Source organism: Zalophus californianus, chromosome 12, assembly GCF_009762305.2.
Source record: "Zalophus californianus isolate mZalCal1 chromosome 12, mZalCal1.pri.v2, whole genome shotgun sequence".
In the NCBI taxonomy this organism is placed as follows: Eukaryota; Metazoa; Chordata; class Mammalia; order Carnivora; family Otariidae; genus Zalophus; species Zalophus californianus.
In genome coordinates, this window is record NC_045606.1 from 44,811,763 (window position 1) to 44,835,640 (window position 23,878).

Consider the following 23,878-nt stretch of genomic DNA (forward strand, 5'->3'; position numbering starts at 1 on the left):
GAATAATCCTTTGAATGGAGTGTTGGATCCTATTGGCTAGTATTTTAGTGAGAATTTTTGCATCCATGTTCATCAAGGATATTGGTCTGTAATTCTCCTTTTTGATGGGGTCTTTGTCTGGTTTGGGGGTCAAGGTAATGGTGGCCTCCTAAAATGAGTTTGGAAGTTTTCCTTCCATTTCTATTTTTTGGAACAGTTTCAGGAGAATAGGTATTAATTCTTCTTTAAATGTCTGATAGAATTCCCCTGGGAAGCCATCTGGCCCTGGGCTTTTGTTTGTTGGGAGATTTTTGATGACTGCTTCAATTTCCTTCATGGTTCTAGGTCTGTTCAGGTTTTCTATTTCTTCCTGGTTCAATTTTGGTAGTTGATACATCTCTAGGCATGCACCCATTTCTTCCAGGTTATCTAATTTGCTGGCATAGAGTTGCTCATAATATGTTCCTATAATTGTTTGTATTTCTTTGCTGTTGGTTGTGATCTCTCCTCTTTCATTAATGATTTTGTTGATTTGGGTCATTTCTCTTATCTTTTTGATTAGTCTGGTCAGGGGTTTATCAATCTTGTTAATTCTTTCAAAGAACCAGCTCCTAGTTTCGTTGATCTGTTCTGCTCTTCTTTTGTTTTCTAGTTCATTGATTTCTGCTCTGATCTTTATTATTTCTCTTCTCCTGCTGAGTTTAGGCTTTATTTGCTGTTCTTTCTGCAGCTCCTTTAGGTGTAGGGTTAGGTTGTGTATTTGAGACCTTTCTTGTTTCTTGAGAAAGGCTTGTATTGCTATATACTTTCCTCTCAGGACTGCCTTTGCTGTATCCCAAAGATTTTGAACAGTTGTGTTTTCATTTTCATTGGTTTCCGTGAATTTTTTTAAATTCTTCTTTAATTTCCTGGTTGACCCATTCATTCTTTAGTAGGATTTTCTTTAGCCTCCATGTATTTGAGTTCTTTCTGACTTTCCTCTTGTGATTGAGTTCTAGTTTCAAAGCATTGTGGTCTGAAAATATGCAGGGAATGATCCCAATCTTTGGTACCGGTTGAGACCTGATTTGTGACCTAGGATGTGATCTATTCTGGAGAATGTTCCATGGGCACTAGAGAAGAATGTGTATTCCATTGCTTTGGGATGGAATGTTCTGAATATGTCTGTGAAGTCCGTTTGGTCCAGTGTGTCATTTAAAGTCTTTATTTCCTTGTTGATCTTTTGCTTAGATGATCTGTCCATTTCAGTCAGGGGGGTGTTAAAGTCCCCCACTATTATTGTATTGTTGCCAATGTGTTTCTTCGCTTTTGTTATTAATTGCCTTATATAATTGTCTGCTCCCATGTTAGGGGCATAGATATTTACAAATGTTAGATCTTCTTGTTGGATAGACCCTTTAAGTAGGATATAGTGTCCTTCTTCATCTCTTATTACAGTCTTTGTTTTAAAATCTAATTTGTCTGATATAAGGATTGCCACCCCAGCTTTCTTTTGGTGTCCATTAGCATAGTAAATGGTTTTCCATCCCCTCACTTTCAATCTGGGGGTGCCTTTGGGTCTAAAATGAGTCTCTTGCAGACAGCATATTGATGGGTCTTGTTTTTTAATCCAACCTGATAGCCTGTGTCTTTCGATTGGGGCATTTAGCCCATTTACATTCAGGGTAACTATTGAAAGGTATGAATTTAGTGCCATTGTATTGCCTGTAAGGTGACTGTTACTGTATATTGTCTGTGTTCCTTTCTGTTCTGTGCTGCTTTTAGGCTCTCTCTTTGCTTAGAGGACCCCTTTCAATATTTCTTGGAGGGGTGGTTTCGTGTTTGCAAATTCCTTTAGTTTTTGTTTTTCCTGGAAGTTTTTTATCTCTCCTTCAATTTTCAATGAGAGTCTAGCTGCATATAGTATTTTTGGCTGCATATTTTTCTCGTTTAGTGCTCTGAAGATATCATGCCAGTCCTTTCTGGCCTGCCAGGTCTCTGTGGATAGGTCTGTTGCCACTCTAATATTTCTACCATGGTAGGTTACATATCTCTTCTCCCGAGCTGCTTTCAGGATTTTCTCTTTGTCTCTGAGACTCGTAAGTTTTACTATTAGATGTCGGGGTGTTGACCTATTTTTATTGATTTTGAGAGGGGTTCTCTGTGCCTCCTGGATTTTGATGCCTGTTTCTTTCCTCACATTAGGGAAGTTCTCTGCTATTATTTGCTCCAATATACCTTCTGCCCCTCTCTCTCTTTCTTCTTCTTCTGGGATTCCAATTATTCTAATGTTGTTTCGTCTTACCATATCGCTTATCTCTCGAATTCTGCCCTCGTGATCCTGTAGTTGTTTCTGTCTCTTTTTCTCAGCCTCTTTATTTTCCATCATTTGGTCTTTTATATCGCTGATTCTCTCTTCTGCCTCATTTATCCTAGCAGTTAGTGCCCCCATTTTTTATTACACCTCATTAATAGCCTTTTTGATTTTGACTTGGTTAGATTTTAGTTCTTTTATTTCTCCAGAAAGGGTTTCTGTAATAACTTCCACGCTTTTTTCAAGCCCAGCTAGTATCTTTAAAGTCATGATTCTGAACTCTAGGTCCGACATCGTACTAATGTCCGTATTGAGTAGGTCCCTGGCTGACGGTATTATCTCTTGTTCTTTTTTCGTCTTGTCATTTTGTCCAGAGGAGAATAGATGAATGAGAGAACAAAATGCTAACAGGTTAACAACGTCCCCAGCAAATATACTCTATACAAATCAGAAAAGACCTGAAACCAGGGGAAAGGCAAGGGAAAGAAAGAAGAAAGAAAGAAAGAAAAAAACAAAAAGAAAAAGATAAAAACAAAAACAGAACAATACAAAAAAACCCCGAATATGATCAAATATGATCAGGCTAGTGCGTAGATCAGTGCCACACACTAGATTTTGGGCGTATTTTGGTCTGTTAGAAAAAAGTGCCTCCTAACATTTTAAAGGAAGAAAGATTTATATATGTACAAAATAAGGGTTGATACAATGAAGGGATGGAAGATGACTGTAAAGATGAAAAGTATAAAAGATTTTATAAAAGGAATTAATACGATAAGAAGTTGTTTGAAAAAAGAAAGAAGATTTAAAAAAAAAAAGGAGAGAATGTGATCAGGCAGGAAACTAGAACAAAGCCATACACTAGTGATTTAGGGTATATTTTGATCTGTTAGAAGAAACTGTACCTCAAAATTTTAAAGAGAGAAAAACTTATATATATATATGCCCAAAATAAGGGTAACTACTATGAAGGGATTAAATATGACTCTAAAAATGAAAAATAAAAAATATTTTTTTAAAAAAAGGGATTGATAAGATGTTGGTTGAAAATGGGAAAAAGAAAAATTAAAAAAAAACAGTTAAAAAAATTAACTTTGAAAAACTAATGAATCATGGTAAAAAAAAGCCATGAATTCTATGTGCAGTATTCCCCTAGCGCTGGAGTTCTCCCGTTCTCCTTGATCGGTAAACTTGGTCTTGGCTTGCTGGCTGTTGTGCTGATCTTCTGGGGGAGGGGCCTGTTGCCGTGGTTGCCCAAATGTCTTTGCCAGAGGTGGAATTGCCCCACCCTTGTCGGTCCGGGCTAAGCAAGCTGCTCGGGTTTGCTCTCAGGAGCTTTTGTTCCCTGCAAGCTCTCGGTACAGCTTTGGAGGACCAGGGGGAAAATGGTGGCCTCCCAATCTCCACTCAGAGGAGCTGAGAACTCAGGGCCCGCTCCTCAGTGCGCCCCCAGAGAAAAGCAATCACTCCCATCTCCCTGTCTCCGGCCGCACTCTGTGCTCACCCAGCCTGTGACCGAGTGTTTCTATCTCTGGCACCCGACCCTGTGTGGAGTCTCCAAACCCAGCAGATCCCTGCGGTGCGCTCCCGCGCCACTCCTCCCCGGGGAGGAAGGGGAGTCTCCCCGGCTCTGCCGCTTGTTGGGTCCCTGCTGGAGGAGCAGTGGCCCGACTGGGCTGCGGATCACAGTTTATGGCAACCCCGATCTGAGAGCCCGCGCCTCGGTTCCGTCTCTGCAGCCAGCTTCCCCGCTCCGATACCTGGGAGCTCTGCTGCACTCAGGCACCCCCGGTCTTTCTGTGACCCCGAGGGTCCTGAGACCACACTGTCCCGGGAGGATTCCACCCCCCACTTAGCCACTGCAGCGACGTCCCTCAGCGGAGCCGACTTCTAAAAGGTCCGATTTTGTGCTCCGCGGCTCTAGCACTTGCCAGAAGTGGCCGACGGAGGCCCCTCCCCCGCCGTCTATCCTCCCGAATATCGCCTCGGATTCACTTCTCCGCACGTCCTACCTTCCAGTAAGTGGTTGCTTCTCTGTTCAGAGAGTTTTTGCTACTCTCTTCTTCAGTCTCCTGTTGAGTTCGTAGGTGTTCAGAATGGTTTGATCCCTATTCAGCTGAATTCCTGAGACCAGCCGAAATCCAAGTCTCCTACTCCTCCGCCATCTTGCTCCGCCCCCCTGCAACAATATGCTTTGATATATGACATTCAATAAAATGTTTCCTTCATGGAATAAAAATACTCAGTAAGGTTTTTCTTATAAAATTTTGATAAACTATAAAATCTTCATGTTATTTTAAATATCCTGTTTAGCCATAATGAAGGCTTTTTTCATTACAGGAGGGCAAAGCTATCAAATCAGACAGCTGGGAGGAAACAGGGTAAAAACAACCCTGTCCTGGCCATTGGACTCCTAGCTTCATGTCACCTTTGTAGTGATGACCCACTGGATGACCTTGGGCAAGATATGACCATGCTGGGTCTCAGTTTTCTTATCTGAAAAAAAGAGAGACAGAGTCCATTAGAAGATTATTCAAGTTCCTTACAACTCCAGAATTTTATGATTTTATTGCTGGTGAAGGTGACAGAAGTCACAGATACACCAGTATCTGAGACTGCTCAAAATGGGATCCTTCAGGAGTTCCCTCCCCTTGTTGACTTTCCAAGCGCATGATTTGGAGCAGACCACTAATGTCCCTGGAGAACTAGGTAGTCATCAGTCATCACAGGAAGGAGTTATATTTGCTGTTCTTGAAGGGAACTTCTAACTCAGAAACTGATTTTGAATGAAGGTCAAGTTACTAACTTGTGTCTAATAACTTGTGTTTTGTAAAGAGGAAGTGAATTATATTCTTCCTAGATGGCAAAGGAAAATGTGGTCATGACTGCTGCTAAATACTGATGTTTTAATATAAGCCACACAGAAATTGTTATTCTAAAGAATTCGAGGGGGCGCTGCGGTGGCACAGTTAGTTGAGTGTGGGACTCTTGGTTTCGGCTCAGGTGGTGATCTCGCGGTCAAGGGATCGGCATTCCCCCTTCCCCCCACCCCAGACTTCAATGTGGAGTCGGCTTGGGATTCTCTCTTCCCTTTCTCTCTGCCCCTCCCCCCATGTGTATGCGGGCGCGCGCTCTCCCTCTCTCTCTCTCTCTCTCAAATAAATAAAAATTAAAAAATTAAGACTTCATGGCACTTTTTCGTTACTGCTTCTAAAACCCATTTTCAACAGCTTAACAAATATCTTTTATGCCTTGTCGTCAAATAAAACGATTCTCCCTTTTGGGCATTAGGAACTGACTAAGAAATGAAACTGTGATGTTAATCCTGCATCATTGCTCCCTCTAACGGATGTATAATGTATTGCATGTATATAAAATACAAAGTCTGAAAATACTTTAATTTGGGATTGCAGAACAAAGCTGGGAAGCAGAGTCACCTAGGCAATTTCTAAAAAAACAGAATTCAAGCCCCACCACAATGCTGCAAAACTCCACCACTGATCTAGGGAGAGCCCTGGAATCTGCATATTTATCAAGTGCCCAGGTGATTACCTTGCAGCCTATAAGCTGGCCTTTGAAAAACGGAATTCTAACCTGGGCATTAATATCACTTTCAATTTTGCAAGACCACCTTCAACTTTAAAAAATTGTTCTTTTAAAAAATTTTTTTTAATTTTTAGATTTATTTATTTGGGACAGAGAGAGAGCATGCGTGCACACGGAGGGGCAGAGGGAGAGGGAGAATCAGACTCCCCGCTGAGTGGGGAACTCCGTGCAGGGCTCAATCCCAGGACACTGAGATCATGACCTGAGCAGAAGGCAAATGCTTAACCGACTGAGCCACTCAGGCGCCCCGAAAGAAAATGTTCTGTGGTTATTTCCAAACTTCAAGACTCTAAGTAAAAACTATTTGTGATAGAGGAAATTTACTTTGACAATTTGCACAAACTGTACTTAAATTACAGGACCTAATTTGAAAACAGTCTATAAGCATAGACTGTAATGTGCCAGTGCCTTCTTAGCATAGTGCTTGGCATATGGTAGGCACTCAGTAAATGTTAAATGAATATTAAGCTTTAGCTTTTGTGTGTGTGCAATGAGTATAAGATTATTACCTAGTTGAAAAAATTGCTATAAAAATTAGTAAGTAATCATGTAAAGTTCATCACTTGGTGCCTATTATATAGAAATCTCAACAAACCTTAGCCATTACTATTATCATTATTATTTTCTGATGCTTTAGGTCCAGTGTTGAAACTTCACTTTTTATTAATGGTTCTTTTACTCCAAAAGACTTTATTTTAATTCCATATAGTTAACATATAGTGTTATCTTAATTTCAGATGTACAATATAGTGACTCAAGAATTCTATACATTACTCAGTGCTCATCGTGATAAGTGTACTCTTAACCCCTTCACATATTTCACCCATCCCCCGTCCACCTCCCCTCTGGTAACCATCAGTTTGTTCTCTGTAGTTAAGAGCCTATTTCTTGGTTTCTTTCTCTCTCTCTTTTTCCTTTGTTCATTTGTTTTGTTTCTTAAATTCCACATATGAGTGATATCATATGGTATTTGTCTTTCTCTGACTTATTTCACTTAGCATTATCCTTTCTAGATCTATCCGTGTTGCTGTAGATGACAAAACTTCATTCTTTTTATGGCTGAGTAATATTCCATTGTTTATATACATGCCATATTTTCTTTGCACATTCATCAGTCAATGGACAGTTGGGCTGTTTCCATAATTTGGCTGCTATAAATATAGGGGTGGGTGCATACATCTTTTTGAGTTAGTGTTTTAGTATTCTTGGTTAAATATCCAGTAGTGGAATTACTGGATCATATGGTAGTTCTATTTTTAATTTTTTGAAGAACCTCCATACTGTTTTCCACAGTAGCTGCAACAGTTTGCATTGCTCCCAGCAGTGCATGATGGTTCTATTTCTCCTTATTCTTGCCAACACTTGTTGTTTCTTGTGTTTTTGATTTTAGCCAATCTGACAGGTTTAAGTGATATCACATTATGGTTTTGATTTTTATTTCCCTGATAAGTGATGATGAACATCTTTTCATGTGTCTGTTGTCCATCTGTATGTCTTCTTTGGAGAAATGTCTGTTTATGTCTTTTGCCCATTTTTAATTGGACTATTGGGGGTTTTTTGGTGTTGAGTTATGTAAGTTCTTTATGTATTTAGGATACTAACCCTTTATCAGATATGCCATTCAAAAATATCTTCTCCCATTCCGTAGATTGTCTTTTAGTTTTGTTGATTGTCCAAAGGACTTTGAAGAAGCGGTATAATTTGGCTCATGGATTTTTGTTGTTGTTTTTTTTTTAAATAGCTTTGTTGAAATATAATTTACATACCATACCCATTTAAGGGGTATGGTGTACAATTAAATGGTTGTTGTTACATTTACAGAGTTGTACAGCCATCACCATAATGTAATTTTAGGACATTTTTATTATCTGCAAACAAGCTCATGGTTTTTATATTAGGTTTCAGATGCCAGTGGATCCATGAGAGTGACTGTGGTTGCAGAAGAGAACCCCTTCTCCATGGCAATGTTGCTTTCTGAAGAATGCTTTATTTTGGACCATGGTGCTGCAAAACAGATTTTCGTATGGAAAGGTAAACCACTGACATTGTAGCTGTGCTTCAGATTTACAGCTATTTCTTTGAAGAGGTAAAGAAAACATCTTTTCTGATTAAAAAAAACTATCATTTTGAGACTTGATCTGTAAATAGCTCATGTAAAACGCAGACATCAAAACCATATTTTCTTCCTCCTAGTATCATTTGCCAGGAATCATGGGGTAAAAGAAAGCATTAGGGCAATATAAAACGAATCTTTTATACATATTTGGCGATCATTAGGATATTAATAAATATAATTTATACATATTTGGCGATCATTAGGATATTAATAAATATAATTTAACATACCAGGACATTTTTGCCATTCTCAGTGTCATATTTAAATTAAATTATAATTATGTTTGTTTCTTGGTGTGCAAATGTTTCATAATCATGTAATACCTTCCCTCTCTGAGATTCTTTTTCATTTATCCTCTATTTTAGGTAAAGATGCTAATCCCCAGGAGAGAAAGGCTGCAATGAAGACAGCTGAAGAATTTCTGAAGCAAATGAATTATTCCACCAATACCCAAGTAAGTGTGTGTGAAAATGAGCTGGCTAGAAAAAAATTTTAAAATGTGGGAGCTCATCCTATCTCCATAAAACTCATGAGAGAATTTGGTTCAAAGTAACCTATGCATGGAAGTCATTCTTCCCTTATGTGTGTGCCACATGGTGCCCATGTCCCTAGAACCATAGCTTTGTGGAGGATGGAATTTTGCAGAAACTGGGGATCAGACCTTCCATGGGGCTGCATGATAAAAAAAAAAAGACCCCATATGTTTCTTCCATGGCATTTCAGTCAAGATGATCAACCACAGTTGAATGCACTGAGAGCACTTTTCAGTTAGTCCACAGAGCAAGTTGTACAGACATGGGCTAATACCCACCTAATATTTGGCTTCATTGACATCAGCTTAGACACCTGACTAGGTGCTCTTCCTTTTCTGAGTCTTTCAGCCTCATCCTTTCTCTTCAGTTTTATGTCCTGGCACAAGGAACACAATGAGATCATTTCTTCCAGGTCACAGATCTCTTATAAGCCTAATGCAGAAAACCAGTCATATGTGTTTGACTGTAATGGTAACACGAAAAGAACTTTGTTCTTACTTCAAACATCCAAATTCAGTGGCAATCACTTTAGTTGTGACAAAAAGTACAGTTGGATTGTTTTTCCTTCATATCTGATAATCTTCCATTTTACATTCACTTATGGATCCCAGCTTCTAATTTACATCTGTCATCACAGAAACCAAGACAGTCTTTTCATTTTCTTAGTTTTTTCTCCACTCCTGGATGAATGTTTTTCCTCCGTCTATTTTCTTTTTATAATAGTCATTGTTTTAAATTTTAGATTCAAGTTCTTCCAGAAGGAGGGGAAACACCAATCTTCAAACAGTTCTTTAAGGACTGGAGAGAGAAAGATCAGAGTGATGGTTTCGGGAAAGTCTATGTCACCGAGAAAGTGGCTCGAATAAAACAAATTCCATTTGATGCCTCAAAACTGCATACTTCTCTGCAGATGGCCGCCCAGCACAATATGGTGGATGATGGTTCCGGCAAAGTGGAGGTATTGGGCTGTTTCTGTTTGTGTTTGTTTGTTTTCATCAAGCCCATTTATGCCAGTACACCTGGAAATGTAATTTCAGAAGACTACAAACTTTGTCATTTTACTTGTTAATTTCACTTACTAATAAAGGTGGACCATGACTGTATATTAAATCAGGGAGTTTAAAGCCGGAAGAGATACTCTCTGACCTTCAATGCTATTTTACACTGTGTGTGTTGAGATTCCAAGAAGTTAGGTGATTTGTGCAAGATCACCTCATTATCATCTTAGAGACGTGTTGTGGAACCCAGTCATCTTGTTTCCTGGTCCAGAAATGCTCCTGGTCCTGGAACTGGGATTGTCCAGTGAGGGCAAGTGGCTCTGAATGTACCAATGACCATTATTTAGACCTTTCCTTGTATCTTACAGGCATTCACAAAAGCAAACTGGGCATGTACTAAACTCACAGATATTTTTAGAGCATTCAAATTATTTGTTGATTATTCCCATTTTTTTGACAAAAAATTACTCATAACTCCCTTATAATTCTCCCTAATTCAACTCTCTTCACCCTCTAGTCTTGAGTCATCTAACTTAATGAGACCTGGGTAATGTTATGTCTTATTTTAAAATATTCTAATGGCACTCCATCTTCAGCTGGGCCTGCAAGGTCTTCCAGGATTTGATCCTTGCTCTCCTCGCTGCCTCACCCTCCTCCCTCTGGCTAAAGTCTCCGCTCCTTCTCCTGCCTGATTCAGTTCAGTCACAAGCTGCACCTCTTTGAGAAGCCCTCCCTCTGCCCTGGAGCAGCCTTTCTCTGTGCTCAAACCATAAGTGATATTTTTCACAGAACCATCATCTAAGGACTGCAAAACTTTATTTTTCTTCCTAGTGCTCTCGTTAGTTCCTTGAGGGCAGGAATTGACTATTTTATCTTTGTATTCCCAAGGCTTACCACAATGTCTGGAGCAAAGTATATGGGAAAGAGATTTAGGAAGTAGTTTGCCTCTTTTCAAAGACATGAAGTATGCATCTAAGCCATCCAGGGGTTGTGGGAAGTGCAAACGGAGGAAGGCCCCTTGTGGCCATTGTCCGAGAGGTATCAGCTTCCGGTCTGAGCCTGTCTCCTGCTCAGACGTGCTTTTCTGCAGCTCTGCACAGCCGCAGGGCCTCTTGGCAGATGTGGCTCCCCAGCACCATGTCCCAGCTGCAGTCTCCTTGTGTCGGGTCACGTTGTCTCCGAGATGTCCTCCTGAGTCGTCCCCAGACTTCGGAAGGCTGGGGGCTTTCTCTAGGCTTTAGGCTTTTGGGCTTAGCCCGGTAGTGCTGTTGTTTCTCCCCTGCTCACCAGAATGTCGTGCGTCCCTCTGAAAGCACTGCCGCTCCTTCATCTCCAGCTTTCAAGGGAAGGGATGCATCCTCCTGCTCCCCGGGAGGGTGCGCATGCGCACAGTGCCTGGCAGGCTCTCCCGTGTTACTTTCCTGGTTCATCTGCAGCTCTCATCTCTCCAACTTGGAGTGTCTTTAATCTGTGATGAGGATGAGAAACTAGGAAAAAAAAAAAAGTGGTTCTGCCTACTTTTACCTTTTCAGTCTTATGCCTAGATGATGATTCTTAAAAATACTCAAGCAATTGGCATCTTATTTGGTCCCAATCTGCCACTCTTGCCTGAAGAAATAATAGTTTCATGCCCTACAGTGCAGGGGAAAAATGTTTTTAACAAACAAACAAGTTATCTTCCAATGGATGAAATATTTTATGCAAGTTAAGAGACATATTTCTGAGCCGAATATTTTAGTTCCTTATTCCACCGGAGTCTCGTGTTATTTTCACTAATCAATCAAACAGGAGGTATGTATTAATAGTGAACAAATGGTCAAACTGATAAAATTTCTTCCCATTGCTTAATTTGAAAGCTAGTTAGAAAAGTATTTAAAAGTTATTTAACAATAGATCTAACCCCCCTCCCAAAAGTAACTCCTGAGAAGTACTATTAGATCAAGAAAATTTTAATTTTGTTACACACATTCCATTCCTTTCAGATTTGGCGTGTAGAAAATAATGGTAGGATCGAAATTGATCAAAACTCATATGGCGAATTCTATGGTGGTGACTGCTACATTATACTCTACACTTATCCCAGAGGACAGATTATCTACACCTGGTAAGTTTTCCTCTTTCTGAAGATCTCAAGTTCCAAGGAGGACAGATTTTGCTGCAAAGTTACGTTTCATCAAATTCCGTGGGTTATGAGGTAGAATTATCCTATAGTTACCCCAGTGAGATTTGTATAGCATGCATGTGGTATTTTCTTTCAATATGATTTTTGACTGTATTTTATAGCCTTGTCCACAAGCAGGAAGGGTTAGATAAAAATCATCCTTTCTAGGGGCACCTGGGTGACTCCGTTGGTTAAGCCTCCAACTCTTAATTTCAGCTCAGGTCATGATCTCAGAGTCGTGAGATCAAGCCACGGGTTGGGCTCCCTGCTCAGAGGGGAGTCTGCTGGAGATTCTCTCTCATCCTCTCTCTCTTCCCCTCCCCCTACTCATGCATGCTCTCTCTCTCTCTCTCAAATAAATAAATAAATTTTTTTTTAAATCATCCTTTCTAGTCTAGGAAAAAGATTTTGTTATCTAAATGTAGTGTTCTTTTAGTGGATATGTAGTTGAATATCTCACCTCCTGGGCAAGCTAACTCCAGTTGGCCAGCACTGGCTACCATGTGTTCTTATTATTAAAATTCACAGAGGTCCATCCTAATTGGAGCTGCAGAGTTGCAGTGAGGCAAACCCTCTAAGGGATATATATCATTTGTGGTTCTGTTTCATACTCCAGAAACCTCAAATTGATGCATTTTTTACTCTTGGTCCCCATGAATTTTGTGGCAATATAGGGGGAAAAAAATGCCAGTGTATCCACTCTTATATGGTTTTGCATAATGATTTGAGTTAATTGAAGCTTAAGATACTTAGAGTCCAGTGCCAAGGCTCTGATCAACGGCGAATGTCCAGTCAGGTAAGGTAAGTATACATACCATGCTGGGCTGTTCCAAAGGGATGGGGATTCTGCAACAAATCATATAGTGTGGGACTCTCAAACTTTTTACTAAGTGAAATCGGGTAAAATAAAATATTTCTGAGGAGACTGGAAAAAAGAAAAAAATTTCAAAAAAGATCTTAAAACTGAGAGGTGTGGGTGGAAGGTGCAGGGGTGAAGCAGGATCCTACTTTTGCCTATATGGTGATGGCAACCTTTAGTGGGTGTATGGAGTGTCATGGACACAGGTCTCTGCTGCTATGGTGACATTTCTCTATGGTGAGGGTCCTACCAGATGACAGAGTCACCTCCATCCTGACAGTGTGGCCACTTATCACTTAACACTGACCAGTGTCTTGAGCCCAACCAAGTTCAGGAGATGGGATGATTATGTTTATCCTATAGGGTCTTGGTACCCGAAGGGTGGTCCAGGAACCAGAAATATCAGCATCGCCTGGGAGCTGGTTAGAAATGTAGATTTCCAGTACCCACCTTTGGCCCACTAAAGCAGAACATGCATTTTAACAAGATCCCCAGATGATTCACATGCACGTTCATGACTAATGGGCACTGCACTTCTCTCTCATCCTCTCCCTCTGCCTCTCCCTGTACTCATGCATGCTCTCTCTCTCTCAAATAAATAAATTTTTTTTGGTTCCTATCATATCCTGTCAGAAATTAATGTATTTAGCTACTTAACTCTGTGTTTATGATGTCATCTTCATAGCAACCATTTTTTTGAGCAGCATGTTTGTGAGAGCAAAGTGCTAGATGTTTCTATTTGTTATGTTTCTTCCTCACAACCAGGTTATTTTCGAAAGACAAAAAGGGAGGGGAGAAGCAGACGGATTAAGTAACTTAACCCAAATTTACAACTATCGTAACTAGCGAAGTAACATTTCACACCCTGATCTAGCTCTAAAGCTGAGGGCAGCTATACACTGGCATAAGCTATATCCTTCTTTTGCAATTTCCTCTTCCAAAATTTTAATTCAGAAAAGTGTTTGTGCAAAGCATGGCATTTATAGGGATAAATCAGTTGTTCTCAGTCAGCTTTTCTTTTACATTCCGTTTCTTGGTCTTCCTCTTAACTCTCTATATAAAAAATATAATTGATTGTGGCACTTAGATCAAACAAGAAAGATGAAATAAGCAATTCAAGAGAATATTTTGAGGGGCGCCTGGGTGGCTCAGGCGGTTAAGCGTCTGCCTTCGGCTCAGGTCATGATCCCAGGGTCCTGGGATCGAGCCCCAAGTCAGGCTCCCTGCTCGGCAGAGAGCATGCTTCTTCCTCTCCCTCTCCCTGCTGTTCTGTCTACTTGTGCTCTCTCTCTCTCTCTGTCAAATAAATAAATAAAATCTTTAAAAAAAAAGAATATTTTGAAAAATTAACAATTTGCAATCTATGTAAATAACTATGTGGCTGTAACTAAAACAGACTAAATCAGATGATAAATGTTAAATGTAGTTACTATTTCTCAAATCATTTGAAAGTATTCACCGAGCACTTTCTATGTGCCAAGCACTGTGCTAGATAGATACTAAAGATACAATGGTGAAAATAAAATGACCTGTGTCCCGAGATTTTGTACTTTAAAAAGAAGCACGTGATTTCAATGAGGGCATTGAACAGGCATTTCAATGAAGTATGAAGGATTTAAAAAATAAAACCAAGCTGATCTTTGGGGAATTCTAGACAACACACCAAGCCCACCCCTAGGGCTCCTAGAAGTGACATCTAAGTGGGAGCAGAAGTAGCAGCTAGGCAAGCGAGCAAATAGAGAGGTTGTTCTAAGCAATGCAGGGAAAGTGTGCTCTAAGTTACCAGTAATGACATATGGCTGGAGCAAAGTTAGGGAGCAAAAGATAAAATTGGAGAAATCGGAAGGAGCCAACCTGTAAATGGCCTTGTAACCATCTTGTGGATAGATGAACTTTATTTTTCAGGGCATTGGGAACCAGTCAAAGAATTTGCTTGGGGGAATGGTATGATTGGCCTTCCTCTAGAGAAATTATTCTGTTTGACATCTATGAGAACGGGCTGATGGGAGAAGATTGGTGGCAGGGAAACCATTGGGAATGTGTTGCAGTAATCCAGCTGTAGGATAATGTGGCCAGAACTCAGTGTGGGAGCAATAGGGAGGGAAAGGATAAGATGAGTTTGTAGTATTAAGGTGTTGGCATCTGAAAGACTGGCTATGGGAAACAGGGAAGATGGCCAAATCAAGGGTGACCCCAGATTTCTGGTCCATGCACACGTGGGTAGTGTTTCATTCACTGAGATAAGAAACGTAGAAGGAGGGCAGCTTTGGCCCTCCCTGTGAAAAATTCAAAGGGAGAAAAGGTGAGACTCTGGCACACTCTCAATAGTTACTGTCTTTGGGATGGGACTGGGATGGAGGGAGAGGTCCTTTAATTTGTTCTTTCCAATTTTATGTGTTCAAGGTTTCTATGATGAGAATTTATCATTTTTTTGGGATATCAAGAAGATAAGTTAGATACTTGAGAGTCCTTTTGAGAGTCTTTGCCATTTAATATCATGGATGTTAAAAATGTAAGTTTGTTAACATTACATGGTTTGCAGGACTTCAAAAGCTTCTATAAAGGCAGCGAAGAGACATTTAGAAAATAAGCAGATCTCTTGAAGATTAGCTTTCAGACTAAACAACTTGCCAGGTTATGTGATAATTTTGATGGAGGGATATAAATGGTTAAGTCCAGAGGCACATTAAAGGGGAAGGACTAGAATTAAATCAACTACTGAATACACATATTTGTTGTGGCTTTTTTTTAAATTTCTGAAGCCACTTATATTCTAAAATGGTAGGAGAAAAATAATTTCAGCAGTGATCTTTTCTCTGGAATGTCAGGTAATTGAAATTGAACAAACATTGAACAATGGCGATGATGAATCTCTGAAAGTAGTAAATTCTATTTTCCTGCAGCATTTATTTTTAATGAGTAACAAGTGCCAAAGGTTTATAAAGAAGAAATCATGTCAAAGTAGATTGCGCGCCCCCCCAACCGCCGCCCCTAAGCACAGGTTTTCAAAACTCGAGGCAAAGAACAACTTTATTATGTCTTAGTTGTAGTGGAGTATTTCACCCCCTGGGTCACAGATACATAAAGCAAATTACTCTGAATCTTTGTGGATGGGAGCAAGGGTCACTTTGACATGAAGTGGCAGAGGGGCTGGAGGTAGGTAGTAAAAAATTCATTGCGAGTGTCAGAAGGCGGGAGTTTGGTGAGGCTTTCCAGGTTTGCTGGTTGAAATACTTTAGGGAAAAAAAATGGAAATTGAGACAAAAGTTTGTTGATACTGTCTATGGTCAGTTGAATGTTTTCCTACAGGAAAAAAAAAAAGGAAATGGAGAAATAGGCAGGGAACTGCAGATGTGACAGAGAAAGGACAGGTGGTCACAGACCCAGCTGTCATTCTCAGCTCTCCGTTACTCCCCAATCTGTGCTCCCGTGGCTCACAGAAGTGTTTGATGATATTATAGGCTCCTGGAAAATTTAGGCTATTGGCATTAAAAGACTATATATTTTTTTTTTTTTTTAGGATCACTTCCTTTTTTTTTTTTTAAAGTTTTATTTATTTATTTGAGAGAGAGAATGAGAGACAGAGAGTACAAGAGGGAAGAGGGTCAGAGGGAGAAGCAGACTCCCTGCTGAGCAGGGAGCCCGATGTGGAACTCGATCCCGGGACTCCAGGATCATGACCTGAGCCGAAGGCAGTCGCTTAACCAACTGAGCCACCCAGGCGCCCAAAAGACTATATTTTTATGAATGTCTTTATTAGGGAAAACATTTTTTATTTTCTTTTAAATGTGTGCCTCACATGAGCATGTCCTTTTTTTTGCCCCCCTTTGTAGAACATTTTTATATCATTTGACTCTGTTCATGCAATGAAATATTCTGAAATAAACAAAACGTGTTTCCTGTACCCAGTGTTTGGGGTGTGAGTATGTGTATGTGTATGTGTATGTGTGTATTGCCCAGGATGGGAGGTTATTGCTAATCTGTTCTGGGTATTGCACAAGTAGGTCACTCTTAAGGTTTCAGAAGAAAAGATATGGTTAACTTCTTTTTTTTTTTTAAGATTTATTTATTTATTTTAGAAAGAAAGAGGGAGGGAGTGGGTGTGTGTGAGTTGGGGGGAAGGTCAGAGGGAGAGGGGGAGGGAGAGAGAGAAACTCCAGCAGCCTCCCCGCTGAGCAGAGAGACCAATGCGGGGCTTGATCTTACAACTTCGAGATCATGACTTGAGCCAAAATGAAGAGTCGGACACCTAACTGAGCCACCCAGACGTCCTGATAGGGTAAACTTCTGAAATCCGATTCCAGGATTAGTATTTTTCCTGCTAACCCTTAGTCAGACAGAGATGGGAGAATTGGCTGGAAACAAACCGTGCTCAGTGCTTTGGCTTTTCCCTCCACAAACTCATCAAACAAGCAGATCTCCCAAAGGTTGCCGTACAGGTTAGGCTAGTGACTGGAGTTATAGCCACAAGCCACCTTAGAAAGAGAAATTGCAAATGAACTGGACAAACTGATTTATTGACCCCTATCTGGGTCTCTGGTAGTTGAGCCATTCCTACGGTTTTATTACTAACTCCTTTAAAGAATTGCTAGAATGACAAAATGGGGCCACTCCATCACCTATTTCTGATGATTCTTTCCTTGATTTTTTTGGGTCCAGACATTTGTTACTATGGTCACCAAATGTTCAGGTAAAGATAGGATGCTTCTAAAATCCAGCCTAATAGATGAGGCTCATATTCTACTCAAATGGATTATTTTTACTGTGCAGATGGTTTCCCAAAATAGGCAGCTCCAACTTGAAATAAGACAGACCTGATTACTTAGCTAAGTAATGTTAAGGAGCTAAGCCTCAATTTCTTTTCCTATAAAATGAAGATAAAAATATAATTATTGTGTGTAGTTCTAGGCAATACACAGGGTAATTCATGGCTCAATGTTAGTACTTTAAAAAAAAAAAACAATAAGGGCACCTGGGTGGCTCGGTCTGTTGAGCGTCTGCCTTTGCCTCAGGTCATGATCCCGGGATCGAGCCCCGCGTCAGGCTCCCTACTTGGTGGGGAGTCTGCTTCTCCCTCTGCCCCCCACCCTGCTCTCGTGCTGTCTCTCTCACTGTCTGTCAAATAGTTAAATAAAATCTTTGGGGAAAAAAAAAACCGATAGCTTCTGTGGCCGTATCATGTCAAAACGGTTTCATCTTGATCTTTCCTAATGACTTAAGTCTCTGAAATGCCCACACTTGAAAGTCTTAAAACTTAAATACAAGCTAATTTACTTTCCTTTGGTTCCTCTAGGCAAGGAGCAAATGCCACGAGAGATGAGCTGACAACATCTGCATTCCTGACCGTTCAGTTGGATCGGTCTCTTGGAGGACAGGCTGTGCAGGTTGGGATAGTTTTACTCCCAGAACTCATCCACGTTAAAGTTTTGCTAGCTCGATGACTAGTTAAAGCCTTCCTCCCAAGTTGGGATGGGAATTTGACATTTTCTATTTCTATTTCTATGATATTTGATATTTTTTTCGTTTCGCAACTTAAGTGTTCCTAATCTCATGCCATACTAGTTCTCTCAGATTCTGGAAAAGAGGGAGCAAACAGAATTGAAAAACAAAAGCAAAAACAAAGAACTATTAATAGATCTAAGGAACCAAAAGAATCGACAGTTATTTGACATAAAACTGTTCTACACAAGTTATTACCTCCAGCTGATCACTTTCCAGTTTTCAGATCTTTGTAACTTTGTAATTACTTCTTAAAAGATAATAATTAAACAGAGAGGTAAGTCACATACTTTAGTACATGAAATCAAAGATGTGGACGCCAAATTTGGTCTTCCAGCTGGTTTCTTTCCCGTCTTGGTACTTGTTAGTCAATATATAAAGCAAGTTAGTTCTAAATTTAAAGGTTCATATTAACTTTTTTATTTTTTTACAAATTAGCAAGGTGACTGAATTCTTTAAATGCACTGAACTCTACTTTCCCCTGAACTATTATATTCACTCTTGAAATCTTTCTAGGTAAGAACTGACATGAGTGTCACTTAATTGATCTTTAAAGTGTTCCTCACCAAATTATGCAAAAACTTTGAAAACATGCATTGTGATTTATAAGTTCTATATTTTGTAATAAAATATTTGATATACCCCATGAATGAATTTCCATTGTTAGCCTGTCACATCCTAAATTCACAATGAAACTAGGTGGCAGTAGTTTACAATAATGTATAAACAACCCCAGTCCTTTGTAGAATATGTTAACAGTAGTGAAAAATGTTCAATTTACCCTTTATCTCTTTTATTTTAATTTAACAGTGGAAAATGGGTCTTAATCATTGGCCCTCTTTTTTTTTTTTTTATGTTGGCGATTGAGGTTTTCCCAATGTTATGGGAAATGCCAAGCCAGCAACAGTTTTAGGTAATCCTAGCTAACCTCACCCCAACAGCTTTGGGATTGTGACTCAAAAGACATTTCTGTAAGTTGCTACTTGCTTATTTGAATGTCTACTAATTGGAAGATACCTATGGGGGACACCTGGCAGGCTCAGTCAGTAAAGCATGCGACTCTTTTTTTTTTTTCCACTTTTTTTTTAATTATGTTAATCACCATACATTACATCATTAGTTTTTGATGTAGTGTTCCATGATTCATTGTTTGTGCATAACACCCAGTGCTCCATGCAGAACGTGCCCTCTTTAATACCCGTGACCAGGCTAACCCATCCCCCCACCCTCCTCCCCTCTAGAACCTTCAGTTTGTTTCTCAGAGTCCATAGTCTGTCTTGATTCGTCTCCCCCTCTGATTCCCCCCCTTCATTCTTCCCCTCCTGCTATCTTCTTCTTCTTCTTCTTTTTTTTTTTTTAACATATAATGTATTATTTGTTTCAGAGGTATAGGTCTGTGATTCATCAGTCTTGCACAATTCACAGCACTCACCATAGCACATACCCTCCCCAATGTCTATCACCCAACCACCCCTCCCTCCAACCCCCCCACCACTCCAGCAACCCTCAGTTTGTTTCCTGAGATTAAGAATTCCTCATATCAGTGAGGTCATATGACACATGTCTTTCTCTGATTGACTTATTTCACTCAGCATAACACCCTCCAGTTCCATCCACGTTGTTGCTAATGGCAAGATCTCATTCCTTTTGATGGCTGCATAATATTCCATTGTGTATATATACCACATCTTCCTTATCCATTCATCTATCGATGGACATCTTGGCTCTTTCCACAGTTTGACTATTGTGGACATTAAACATGGGACTCTTGATCTTGAGTTTGTGAGTTCAAGCCTCATGTTGGGCATAGAACTTCCTCAAAAATTTTTTTTAAATAAAATGAAAAAGAAAGATATCTGTGAAGTTAATTATTTTCAGTGCTCCCTAGGCCTCCCTGCTATGGTATGTGCATCCGCATTCCCATTTACTTGGCTTCTAGAAAAAGATACACCAGGGTGCATAAGACAGTTCAATTTTAGCATAGGGCAAAATAATTGAAAAAAAGAAGTAGAGAGCTGACACAAAGTTGAACTCTTTATGTAAAAAATTGCATCAATAATTTATGTAAGAAATAAACTCGTTTCTTTTTTTTTTTTTTTAAGATTTGATTTATTTGACAGAGACACAGCGAGAGACGGAACACAAGCAGGGGGAGTGGGAGAGGGAGAGGGAGAAGCAGGCTTCCTGCTGAGCAGGGACCCTGATGCGGGGCTCGATCCCAGGACCCCAGATCATGACCTGAGCCGCAGGCAGACGCATAATGACTGAGCCACCCAGGCGCCCCAAGAAACTCGTTTCTAATCCAATATCTGGTATTAAACTAATAGGTGAAATTAAATAATTAACCATTTACTTTTTTCAATTTCCTTATCCTGAAAAGTCCTTAAATTACATATTTTTAAAGCGCTTATATTAAGCAAATCTATTACCATTTCTATGAATAAAAAGTAGAAAATATATTCTATTTATTTTTGCCAGATTTTGATGCTTGGAGGCCAGATTGTCACAATTTTTTCATCTCATAGTTACAGAGATATAGAAATAATGAGTATGCTTTGGTGTCCTCTTGTTTTTGGAAGCATTTAAATGCACATCTCTTTACCTTCTGAACAAGATCCAAAACATTTCAGAAACAAGTGTGTCACCACACAGCTATCAAGTGTTGGTGCTCTTGAAAAAAGTCATTTTCACAAATGATGGCATACATCCGCACTTTGTTGGGTTGTCTCTTATGGAGACATACGTGAACACACTTATAGCTTTATACTTTCTGGAAGCAGGAAGCGGTGCCATACGGTGATGTTTCCCCCTAGAAGAAACGTCTCAGCATGCTGTGTCTGGAGTCTAAGACTCTTAAGTCAGCCAGAAAACTGTGCTTGATTAGCATTAGCCTGTATTGTCTGTTAATCATCATGCCTCTTGCTCTTGATTTCTTATTTATTTTTTGTTTTGTTTTCAAAAAGGAAAATAACACATGTGGAAATACAACCCTCCTTCACTGCACCCTTCATTACATTTCTTTTATCCCCCCTGCCCCCAGATCCGAGTCTCCCAAGGCAAAGAGCCTACTCATCTGCTGAGTTTGTTCAAAGACAAACCGCTCATTATTTACAAGAATGGAACATCAAAGAAAGGAGGTCAGGCACCTGCTCCCCCTACACGTCTCTTTCAAGTCCGGAGAAACCTGGCATCTATCACCAGAATCATGGAGGTAATGTCGTGCATTCAATAAAATGTGCCCTGTTTATGGACTTCCCAGTGGACCTGAGCCATCAACAAATATTAGTCTTCAAAAAAATTGGCAAGCAAATTCCCTCTATTTCGATAATTAATCCGTTGTTCACAAAAAAAAAAAAAACCCACCAAAACAAAACCAAAAAAAACCAAAAAACAAAAACCCAAAGCAGGAGGACCAAGTTAAAAGTTAACTCTGGATACCAGGCCTCTCACACTTTTCAACTGCATTGTACCAAAAAAAAAAAAAAAAAAAAAAAAAGAATTTTAAGAATAATGTAACAAATCAAATGGTCAAAGGCCCGAAGCTTTATCTTTGAAAGGCCTGGGGGAAGATGGATGGCAGGTGATGGTCAGGTGGTCACACGGGAAATTCAAGAGGGAAAGCCCTGTGTGTACAAGTGTAACAAATGTGGAAAGCCAGCTTCACCGTATCGGGCTGGAACCATAACTCAACTGGCCGAATAAGCCGTCTCTGACAGCAGCTGAGAAAGAAATCAAACCCTATGTCACAGGTCAGAAAACAAGAAGACCTCTAGGTATGGACAAGCCAGCAGGCCCAGGTGTTTAAATGTCTGAGCGTTTTGCCTCTAGGCCCATCCATCACATTTCATAATCTAGACATCTCTGTCACTATTGAAATCCAAGTCTCTCCCATCACCCCTAAACTGCCCAACGCGTTCTGTAAATCCCCACACCTGGACCCACCTGCCAAGCCTTCCCCTTTGCACAAGCCCTTGGAACCAGCTGGGTCATGGCATACCCTCCACTTGCAATCTCTTCTCTAAACCAGCCTCCCAATTAACCTTCTTGCTCTGTGGCTATCCTCTGAGGATGCAGTACCCATACAGCCCTCGCAAGGGGAAGTTGGTTTTCCTCAGTGCCCTCTTACCAGGTATGGGCGTCGGTGGGGTACCCTCCTTGCTCATTCTTGCCTCCTTGACTTTTATCAGTCTCTCCCTCCCTCAGCGTCATTGTGCCATCATCCATGGAGCTGCCCGTCCTTCGCCTCTTATTCTTTGGTGGCTTTGGCCATTGTCTCACTAACTCCATTCCTCTGGCTTGTCCTTGACCCCTTTCATCTCACACTCATATGGTCCCATACTAAACCTTACTATAATTTTAGCACCTCGGGAAATCTGTTTCCGACACCTAATCTCTGACCACCCTCTCCTATCGTCTGGCCTCTTTGCTCTAGGATGTACATCCCAGCAATTTCCAGTCTCAAACCTGAATCCATGAGCACTCTCCATCCATCACACCTTTCGTGTCTTCTCTCTCCAAACCTCCAAAATGCCTGCTCTCCACTGAGCACTGAGTCAGAGTTCTCAGAGAACATAAATGTAATCACACAAGAGTCACCTTATCTACTCCCCGCCGGTGTCACCAACATGCCCCTGTCTGTACATATGTATTCTCCTTCCTGCCTGTTTCATGAAATAAATATAATTTATTTATATTTAACAATTTATAAGTATTTTATAAGAGTTACTTACATATAAATACTATTTTAAAAATTAATATCAACCTGCTTTTATCCATAAATTAATATTACAAAGTAATGTTTGTAAAAAGTAATATATTACATAAACAAATAAAATGTGATTCTTGTCCTAAGGCCAAATTCCTACCACCACAATGCCCAACTTCTGTCCAGAAGCCCCCCGCCCTCTTGACTTCCTACTTTCCTGAATTTCTCTCTGTCCCATGTTCTTACCTCACGTCCAGTTCATCATTATGGCAGGGCAATAATTTTTCTCTTCTCTAGCATTAGTGTATTTTTCTCTTCCGGATCATTTACTTCAGAATACAAGCATGCCTTCAAAACACTCCCATCTGCCATTACAAACTATCTCTTAACCCCCATCCTCCCAGCTACCATATCCTTTCTCCGCCCTCCTTAAAAAGCACAGATCCTCAAAAGCATTGGCCTCACTCATTCCCTGTCCCTACATGGTTAAGCCTCTTCTCTGTAAAGCCACTCTCCTTGGGCATCATTCCAGTCACTCCTCGCCTCTTACCTAGTTCCCATCTTTCAAGAGGTCGGAAGTATCTTTTCTGACCCCTTTCCTTAGCCTTCCACTGGCTTTTTCCACAGTTGCCCTTCCCTAGCTTCTTGAAACACTTTTTTTCACTAGGACTCTGGAGCAACCACACTTACCAAGATTCCTTCCAAGCTTCCGAAGAGTGTTTTCACTCCACTTCTCATGCCAGTTGGGTTTCTGCTTCTCCTCTGCCCGTCCTCCAAACCCCCAAGGCTCAGTATTGGCCCTCTCCATGGCAATCTCATTCAAATAACATCATACGTATTGACCTCATCTAGAATATTCTGTACACGGATTCTCATGTATTCGATTATGACTATTTCTTTTTAATCTATCAAGTTAACCATGAATAGCTCTCCTCCGCAGGCACTCTCAGCTGACTTCAGATGGAAGAGTCGAGAATCCTTGCATTCCTAGTCTCTTCCCAACAGGCACGTCTTTATGAGACATGCGAGCTGTTTGTGATGTGGTTCCTTTGTTTGCTTGCAGCCTCTCAAACTGGCCTTCACATTCCCAGCCTCTCTGAAATGTGCTCATCAAAATCATTGTTTGTAAGGC

At 40.3% G+C, this 23,878-nt stretch overlaps 1 protein-coding gene across 1 annotated transcript in view; it reads left to right on the forward strand.

Moving 5' to 3' along the window:
- SCIN (scinderin) overlaps positions 1-23,878 on the forward strand; it is an 83,741-nt gene that overhangs the window by 48,537 nt on the left and 11,326 nt on the right. Inside the window, exons 6-11 of the mRNA XM_027573782.1 lie at positions 7,774-7,906; positions 8,357-8,445; positions 9,267-9,482; positions 11,505-11,626; positions 17,836-17,926; positions 21,082-21,252. Of these exons, the coding sequence (XP_027429583.1) occupies positions 7,774-7,906; positions 8,357-8,445; positions 9,267-9,482; positions 11,505-11,626; positions 17,836-17,926; positions 21,082-21,252 (822 nt within the window). The remainder of the gene's footprint in view (positions 1-7,773; positions 7,907-8,356; positions 8,446-9,266; positions 9,483-11,504; positions 11,627-17,835; positions 17,927-21,081; positions 21,253-23,878) is intronic.